The sequence below is a fragment of the Morone saxatilis genome, unplaced genomic scaffold (genome assembly GCF_004916995.1).
Source record: "Morone saxatilis isolate NCDOM2014 unplaced genomic scaffold, NCSU_SB_2.0 Contig3, whole genome shotgun sequence".
NCBI classification, from domain to species: domain Eukaryota; kingdom Metazoa; phylum Chordata; class Actinopteri; family Moronidae; genus Morone; species Morone saxatilis.
In genome coordinates, this window is record NW_023339873.1 from 17,052,665 (window position 1) to 17,062,519 (window position 9,855).

Sequence of the window (9,855 nt, forward strand, 5' to 3'; positions counted from 1 at the left end):
AATGATTGATTAGTTAACAGTTATTTTATTTTTGATCGGTTAATCAACTGTCTGTTTTCAGCTCTATACTTATTCAGGCGGCTCATCTTTAGTCTCCTAACTTTTTCCTGAATTGGAATTCTGTTATTCTCTCTTGGCAAGTATCTGCCCTGCTGACGTGCCCTTGAGCAAGGCATCACATCATTCCAGGTGTGGGGCTACTGTTCGGTCGTTGGCATAAGTATATGACAGAATATCTAGGTCGTGAACTTATTCCCTCAACCTGGTTCACTTCAGCAGAGAGCACTGTGGGCTGAGGATTGCTGTCTAAAACAGCCAGCTTTGGATCCAGCTGCTCAATCTAGTCACAGTCCTGACCCTAGCCCAGCCTGCATACTTGTCCAGCAAACAGGGAGAGGCGTTGCTATGAGGTTACCATGGCTGCCCACTCTCAAACGGACATTCCTGCTGTGTGTCAGAGCAGGAGGAGGAAAGCTGCGGTGCTCGTTACATCGTCAGTTCCTTATTCGGTCAAACTGTGGCTTGAACTTGCTGAGCAGCCCACCCAATTTAGAGTATGAAGTGTGTTGGGGAGGGGAAGGCACGGGCCTCCGTGTTACTAAAATTAGGCTGTGAGCAGAGACTGGGAGGACCGTGCCCAGTCTAAACAGGATCCATTGTCCTTGAATGCTGACTACTATAACTGATCTCACATCACCAGTGTAGGAATAGAAAACTTGTCTTAAATAATGATGAGAGAGCTCAAAAGTGTTTAGATTAGTCATTATGTCAGTAAATAATTGAGAAAGTGGGAGAATAAAAGAGGGAAGAGGTGGAGTTGGACAGTTTTATGTGTCTGCTCGTAAAATGTAATGGGGTTGGACTGTTAAAAGTGCGCATACCTTCAAGTGCGTACATGCCCATATTACATTTAAGCTAATTAGATAAAGCCTAGCATCATTTTCATTACTACTGAAACGTGATAAGTTGGTCATTGCATCGGTGGCTTTGTGAGCATAGTCAAAGGGTAAGTGATGAGAGGTATGACCTCACCGTGTGTGTGTCTTTGTGTGTGTTTGGAGTAGAAAGTGTTTTAAAGACCACAGGCCCCCCTCGCTGACTGTGGGCTCATTGTACTGCTAAAGGGCCACGCTGTCCTAGACACTGACTTCCAGATAACATCCGACTTTGAGCATGACTCACACCCTCCACTGGGCAGCTGTGTGTGTTTGGCATTAAATAAACAGGCATCTGTTGACTCACGGCCCGTCCATTGAGCCTAAATAAAGCTTGAGAGTCTGTTAGCCGTTGTCAGCTGTGGCTGCTTATGTGGCCCAGACGTTATTATAGCCGTTTCACATCAGGGGAAATCTGTGTTCCAATCTCTGTGAAAGATGGCGTAACCGTCTGCAAGATGTGAGTCATTTTTGACACAGGAGGCAAAATGGCAGGCTACACACTGGGCACTGTGAATGCTGCTTGTATTTGGAATTGATGGTTTGCTTCTTGGAAAAGGTCTTTGTCAACTAATGGCCTTATAAGGGCCCGGTGGAAATAATTTCTTCCTTTACTGGTGTGTTTTTATTGGGGTGTTTTTTTTTTTTTTTTTTTCCCCCTTGCTAACTGATGACGTGCCTAAAACTCTAAACAAAAAGTGCTTTGTGTTGTTGCTGTATAGAAGGTTCTCCAGAAGCTCTTTTCTGAATGTCACACTATAATAGTGGCACTCTGGAAAGTGTTAGTAGGGTGGAGGAGGACAGCGTTTGGAGGTGGGTCCTGAACCTCTTAAAACATGTTTTGTGCCATAGACCTGATTTAAGAAAAATCTTGTTTTTAATTTCTAGTTTTCATCTATCCACTCCACATTCTCTAAGGTGAAATATTATTCAGCACAATTACTGCTGCAAACAATCACATTTGGGTGCGTACAGTGAGATGTAGGGCAGCCGCTCCTGAACAGCGCAGCAGTTTATATGTCACAGGCAGAGGAAGTGCAGCTCCACCAGCATCATCACTTAAACTAAACAAAGCACCCTCTTCGGCGGGAGTAACAGGACATTTCTGGAATAGTTTCTCCCTCCTCCCCAAATGCCCCCCCCCCCCTGACTCCACAGAGGGGCCCAGGATAAGGGCAGTGGGATAAAGGGGGAAGAAGAAGAAGAGGAGGAGGAGGAGGAGGAGGAAACGAGCAATGTGCCAAACAGCCCACAGCCTCTTGCTATTTTACCTTCCGTCCACTTAAAACATGTGTATATATACCGCTTGTTCTCCTTCATGTACGTTAGCACTACCTGCGATCTCTAATTCCCTCCCTATTTCCTGTAATATCTCCCTCTCTGTAGCAGATTCAGTGTCTGTGGCAGAGAGCTGCAGAGTCTCTGCTGCAGACTCCAGAGGGTAGGAGCAGTGCCACAGCCCCAGGAACAGACTGAGAGAAAGAAAAGTGTGAAATGTCTTTCTCAGCTGCTGTGGCCTTCTTCTTGGCCACTTGAGACGGAGAATTTGCAGATGAGCTCAGCTTAAAAGCAGCTCATCGTGCTGAAGTACAGTAAACATCCTTTTGATTTACAAATGACATGGAGACGTGTGGTGTGCATTTTTGTCTTTACAGAAAGAGAGCTTACTTCAGATGGTTTACCTGTGAATTGGTAATCCCCTCCGCACTGTGTGCTCTGCTTTCGATGTCATATCTGTCTGGTCATTGCCATGGGAACAGTTGCTGTGGTGCATTGCCACCCTTGATCCAGAACTGAATGGTTCTCTGTAGGTGCAGCACTGTGGGGAAAATGGAGCAGTCATCCCACTGATGTCTTTTCTGATCCCCTAAGAATCAGCTAATGCCAGTCTAGTCTAGTAATGGCCGTGAACCACGATACCCCCGACATTTTATGGCCCAAACTATATATTTTTTTAAATGAATCATGTAAGGAAAAAAGGGGACTTTTATTTGCTGAATAAAGGCAGTGATCTAATCCAAGCTTTTCAGATATTGAATTCAGAGGGGGGGAAGAGGGAGAGGACAGCCGCAGTACAATGGGAGCCAGCAGGCAGATCAAACAGAGCCATCCCACTGGGCGTCACACAGAGGACAACAGCAGCCAGCCTGTCCCCACCAGCAAGGAGCTGCTGCACTGACTGAACAAAGTCCACTATTGAACACAGTGCATCTGAAACCTGCATCTCTGATACTAAACAAATTCAAAACTGATTTGAATCTTATTTTTATCCCCAATCCTCTTTGCAAATAGTTCTTTTATACAACAGTATTTGTGTAAAAAATATTTGTGTACATCATGTACAGCTACGCTTTGTATATCTCCTCCTGCAGGAGGTGAGACCTGCAGTGAATGGGGGGAATGAGGAGTGGCTGACACAAGAGACAGACATACATGATGTGATATTCAACCGTTTCAAAAAGGCTCTGCTACAGTAGTAGGCTGAATGAAGAAGTGCATTCCAGAGCACCGATACTTGAATGAATGACCTCCATGCTCGTCCTTGTGAAAAGATGAATACAGTGCATTCTTTTTGGGCCCGCCTTGCCTGGAGAATGGCATACCTGGTATCCACAGAGCTCTGCACCAAGTCTATGATAAAGGTTGTGATGCAGTAAAATGAAGATTTCTTTCTTTTTGACCATGAATGGAAAAAAAGCTAATGAGAACAACATTAGATTTCAGTTACACAGTAATGGTTCGTTATGTTGCCCATCTTGATTTAACTAGACATTAAATAGGTTTTCTTTGAGCAGACATTAGTATGCACTGGGCAGCATAGCAGATCTCATTAAGATACTTTGCAAAGCTCAGTTAATCAAATGAAATGCTTCATTCTGTCATCTGATGTAGAATCCAAACCTTATTTGTCCTCTGCTACATGCTTCTAACGCCATACTTGGCTGTAAGTTGAGCAAAGAGAAGGATAATTTAGAGAGTTGGAGACAGAGGGAAGAGTGTGTGACGAGGGATGGGTGGATGTTGGGAAGACGGGAGATATCCCTGACAGTTTGCAGCACCCTCCCATTAGCCTTTCTGTTCCCATCCTCCATGGAGCAATCAGACTGTTCTATCAGTATGCTTTTAAAAGAAAAGCAAATGTTGTGTTTTTCAACGTTTGAAATCTCAACACTCCTTCCCGTTTTCGGTCTGGTGCTAAACGATGAGCGTTGGTCATTAATTTGGAGGACACGCGCCGCTTCCATTGATCCCATTCCCGCCGTCACTGCTCGGTCTTGTGTTTGTGCAGTCTAGCAAAAGAGGAAACAAGAGGCCGTCCTAGTCTTAATCACTCCAGAAGTTTCCTCTTACTCTTAGACAGTAGTTCTGCAGATTAATGGAGGGGAAGTGTGCTGAAGCATTTAAGACAAGGGGGTCGGCTCTCCACTCTTCCCTCCTACTTAAGTCTTTTTCGAGGGCAGCCTGCAATGTGTATGAAAGAGTCATTGTCTGAAACGGGCCCTCTCTGGGTGAGTGCTGTAAAATGCCCCGGGCCATAAAGGTTGTGCAACAGAGATGTGATTTCTATCAAGATTGCCGGGATCTTTTTTCCTGTTTCGTTCTCAGCCATAAACCAAGTGCTATCAGTGGTCGAAAGCTGTTGCAGATGTTTTTTAAGCTGCTATCTTGTGTTTTCTGCTTTCAGTCACGTAATCTGGGAGGTTTCCACCCTGTGGTTAATGGTCTCTATAAGATAAAAGCGGGTGCTGACACTTGTATACTCAGTCTTCAGGAATGGTACCTGCAACATATTGCTGATAGTTAATCTACTCCCATCCTAACTTGCTATCTGTCTGTTTATTTAAGGCGGGGAGTGATGGAGAGAGCATCGGGAACTGCCCCTTCTCCCAGAGGCTCTTCATGATCCTGTGGCTCAAAGGAGTCGTCTTCAACGTCACCACAGTGGACCTTAAGAGGTGAGTCCTACTCCCGTTCCCCACCTTCCTCCCCCACCTCTTCTCCCTTCTCTTCCTTTTCATTGGCTGTTTTTAAACCAGGATTTAAAAAGAAATCTGCTCTTTTTCTTCCTTTGATAGCCTCCTTCAGCTTTTCTGGGCGTTTCCACAAAGGCCTCAGTGGCTCCGTAACGCTTTGATCCAGCCCCATCCCTAACACGCTCACTGCTTCCCCACTGCTTATTTGGTTTTCCCATGACCCTTTCCCAGGCCGGAGTAAATCGGAGAAAAATAAACATACAGACTCTAGAGAGGCTATTTAAGGTTGTTCACTCCGCTTACTTCCTGCCTAGATTTTGGTGGGCAGCATGTTATTTTTCACCACTGGGATCAGAAAATGGTTATCCTCTGCAATTTTGACTGCGATTTCATTTTTCCTCCCAGCTGCAAGCGAACGAGCTTTCACATGTGGATTCCAATACCAGAAGCTCCTTACCAAACCCACTATATTTTCTGTGTGTGCATGATTCATCTAAATGCTCCCTAAATGATTTTCCACTTGCTAAGGCAGGACAGGCCAGATAATTTTCAGGCATGGTTTGGTCTGGATTATATGGTCTTTCTTCGTCATGTGCGTTTGACTCAGAGATTCAGGATTTGGGATGTTTTGTTCCAAAGCATGGTTCATCCACATGGCAGCTGGCTCTTCACCGGGCGTCTCCTCCTCTGGGACATGGGGACCACTGCTTGATGACAAAACAAAACAGAGATGTACTTGATAAATGCTGAGCCTTTTTTTCTTTTTTTTTTTTCTTTACAGTTAAAAGGAAGAGGGCAGCGTCCATTGGAATAGTCATTTGGTTTTCATGCTTGTCTGCACATTAAAGGCGAGTGCATAGGTTTGGGTATATTTGCATATACAGTATTTTCCCTGTCAGAGGGCCTGGCCTGTAATATAAAACAAAGCTGATATCCTGTAAAAGGCAATGAAGGATGTCCGCCTACTTAGCAGTGTCTGTTTACCCCTCACTCCTCAAACAACCCTTTGTTCAGCCGGAGTCACTGCTTGGTGCTTTATTTTTTTCTTTCTTTCTAGAGGAACGAGTGGTTCAGGCTTTGTTTTCTCCATGCTATATAGTGTCTGTAATCATGAGTAGACATAAAATGACTGTATTGCAAAAGAAGGCGCGTGTTTGCCATATTTATGGCTGTTTTATTGTAGTAGTTAAATGGATGGAACAGTACACGTTGTTACCCCTGTAGGACATTAATATCACCTGTCACGGCCATAAGTCAAAATGTTATATCTTCTGTGGTTATGTCTTCTCTCGGGTCAAGGCTGTCGTGTTAATAATTTTTTCTGTGATGAAAGCCTCTCATTCTCAAGACAGTTTGTTACCCACTCCTCTGTTATATTGTTGGGTGAGGGTGCCACTTCCCCTTTGCATGCCAAAGAGTTGAAGTCATTTCCCATTTTTTGTGCCCTTAGATGGCTTGTACCAAAACTGGAGCCCCCATTGTGAACATCGTCCTACCAAAAACCTGGACCATTTAACAGTCTGCGCAGATAGATGTTGCTAGTTACATTAGATCAAAGAGGATTCACACTGCCTGCTGGCTTACACCAATCTATTAGGTTGTTGAGACACTGTTGTATGTTTTTGCTGTCTTTTTGCTGAAGGGATTTAAGCGTCTGGTTTCTGTGGATTTCACAAGTCAGTTGTGTTCACACTACTCCTTCAACACATGCTCATTTTTGTTTATGCGTGTGTCAGTGTCATCTGCCTGCCAGAGACATCTGGTACAAAATGTGCTGGTTTGAAGGCCGCAAAGAGAAAGGGACACAAACACTCAGAGAGACCAGTAAACACACACACAGTTAGACACAGCACTGAGCTGCAATAGTTGGAGCAGGAGAAGGGCTGGATGGCTCTAACATGTGGTGTCAAAGAGCCACAGCACTCTTAATTACTTGAACTATATAAAGTGAATATATACATTGTATTCATTTGGAAACATCAACCTAATTATGAATCTTGTGTCTCATAACTTTATGTGGAGATGAAAGCTACTTTTACTGGTTAGATCTACAAACGTGTTTATCAAAATTTTTAAATGGTTGTATTGCTTCAGTCCACTAACGTTAGTCGCACTTCTCTTCCAGGAAGCCTGCAGACCTCCAGAACCTGGCCCCGGGCACGCACCCACCCTTCATCACCTTCAACGGCGAGGTCAAAACTGACGTAAACAAGATCGAGGAGTTCCTTGAGGATGTCCTCTGCCCACCCAAGTGAGTACTTTCTCACCCTTGTGGTAATACTTTGACATACTTTAGCTCTGAACACACAGTACCGCTGTGTCAAGAGTTAGCTTTCAGATGCTCTAATTAAATTGCGACACATGCTTAAACAATAAGGCTTGCATACATATTTTTTATTGTCAACAAATTCCAAACAATGTGCCAGTCCTTTTCTTTTTCTTTTATCAATCTTAAGGCCATTTGTTTCTACTGAAACATAAATCTTCATCACAAATTGAGTCACAAAAAACTGTTTTTTAGCAAACATTACTCAAACAACTTTTTTTTGCGATGAAATAGGGCTGCACAATATGGTAAAAACATCATATTGTGATTTATTTTTGACAGATACTGCGATTAATTATGTGGCAGGATCATTTTGGCGCATCACAAATTGAATTTTCACAAAAATAATTGTTAATTATAATAATCATGATGATATGATACCTCTGCAGCACTACACTACTTCACTTCATTATAATACTGTTTTGTCACACATTTCCCTTTTTTATCAAAACATTACAGCTCTTTTCGATTTACATATTGCACATGAACATGGTAATTTGTGGACAACAGTGAAGGTCTATAGCAAAGAGAATTGTGCTATAGCAGGGTTTTGTTATACAGACAATACTACGTGCATACAGTATATGTGTTTACTCGTATGTGTGCTTCTGTGCAGGTACATCAAGCTTGGTGCAAGACACCCAGAGTCAAACACAGCTGGTATGGACATCTTTGCCAAGTTTTCAGCATACATAAAGAACTCAAAACCAGATGCAAATGAGGGTAAGTTACTTGTATCTGTGTTTGACACACGTACGCACACACGCACACATACACAGACACAGACACAGACACATATACACAAACACACACACACACACACACTAGGGTGGGTAAGCTGGTTAAGAGGAGACATCCAGAAACCTTCCATTTGTGTAGGGAGAGTTCTCTGGTTGCTAGGCGACATTGGTAGCCCTGCCCTGATTGGTGGGTTACAGCCTCGCTCACAAACACAGAGCTTTTGTTCTGCTGCCTCCTCCTGTCCTCACGCTCCCCGTCTCACCTGGTGGAGCTCTCTGGAAAACCACAGAGCAGCTATCCAGAGAATGGACTAGTGCTTCACTATCTCATCCATCCTGTTTTTGATTAATGCACCCAGGACTCTGCTGTAAGAGAGAGGTCATATCACAAACTTTCAAACTTTAACAGACAGGATTATTGGAATAATAAGAAAAATATGTAGCCTATTGTCTAAATAGATTGTGTTGCATCTGGGGTGAAAGAATTTCTGGAATTGTTTCCCTTTAAAGATCACCAAAATATAATCATTTAGTTATTCAAAAAATATTTGCTGTCATGTTTTAGTTGGCTGTTCTCCACCCTGGGAAAATATTGAACCATGGTGAGCTGGACGTGAAAGCCAAGGCTGTGTCAATAGAGTTTGAGGCTGAATCTCATGGTTCAATGATAAGTGCTCTCCAAAGCAACAGGTCAAATCTACTGTGGAACTACTGAATCGAGCCTGCAGCAACATTCACGTCATATTTTACAACAATAGGAATGGTTAATGAATAATCTATAGATGGGTGATGACAAAGGATGTGCAATCTATTGAGCTTCAGATTGTACAGGTGTTCATGATGTCTGTTTCCTGCATTTATAAGTACATGAGGGTTTGTCTCCTGATGAAATGCTGCCCCCTTGTGGTTGTCAGCATATCGGTGTAGCAGCTGAAGAAAGAGCTCTCAAGAAAAAACATGTCAATTTTATACTGTTAAAAGTAGATAATTTGCTCATACTGATTATATATTTAAAATTAACAGTTTAATACTTATCTAATATATTTTGTGTCTTTCTGCAGCTCTGGAGCGCGGGCTTCTGAAGACACTCCAGAAGCTGGATGAGTATCTTCGCTCACCACTGCCCGATGAGATTGACCACAACAGCATCGAGGACATCAAGGTCTCCAACCGCAACTTCCTTGACGGTGATGAAATGACCCTGGCTGACTGTAACCTGCTGCCCAAGCTGCATATAGTCAAGGTGAGCAAGGGAGGGCTTATGTTTCTCAAAGCTAAAATAAACCACTTTTCCTATGAGCCACTTATTTTATTCACAGGTGTTGATACAACTCTGCAGGGCTTCAACTAATAATGATTTCCGTTGTCATTTACTCTTGAAAATATAAGTATAATAATGCACAAATACACAGTCCAGAGTCCAAGTTGCCCGAAACCCCAAAGATATTTAGTTTATCATCATAGACGACAAAAAAAACTGCAAATCTTCACATTTCCAAAGCTGGAACTAGTGAATCTTTGGCTTTAACTCAACTATCAAAATGGTTTGCTGATTATGATATAAAATGAAATAAAGAGACTGGTGGAGGGTGACAGTGTTTTTGGTGACAGTCTAGCTTTGTACTGATTACATATTAGTCTTCTCAATCCTACTTCTTTAGCCTTCATCACAGTTAAGTCCTTCACAGTAGCCACTAATCATAGTATCAAGAAAAATAACACTATACCAGTTTTTATGCAATTAAATGGTTATTTACTAAGAAATTACTAAAACAGTTAAATTAGTTGAAGTGCCACGTTTTTGTTTTTTTTGTATTCCTAAGAAGTGTAATTTTGTGTGCAATGCTATTCTTTTTCATTATTTATCTTTTATAAGCTAC

General features: G+C 42.6%; 1 protein-coding gene across 1 annotated transcript in view; it reads left to right on the forward strand.

Moving 5' to 3' along the window:
• clic4 (chloride intracellular channel 4) overlaps positions 1-9,855 on the forward strand; it is a 19,126-nt gene that overhangs the window by 7,097 nt on the left and 2,174 nt on the right. Inside the window, exons 2-5 of the mRNA XM_035674008.1 lie at positions 4,782-4,891; positions 7,035-7,160; positions 7,852-7,958; positions 9,037-9,218. Coding sequence (XP_035529901.1) covers positions 4,782-4,891; positions 7,035-7,160; positions 7,852-7,958; positions 9,037-9,218 — 525 coding nt within the window. The remainder of the gene's footprint in view (positions 1-4,781; positions 4,892-7,034; positions 7,161-7,851; positions 7,959-9,036; positions 9,219-9,855) is intronic.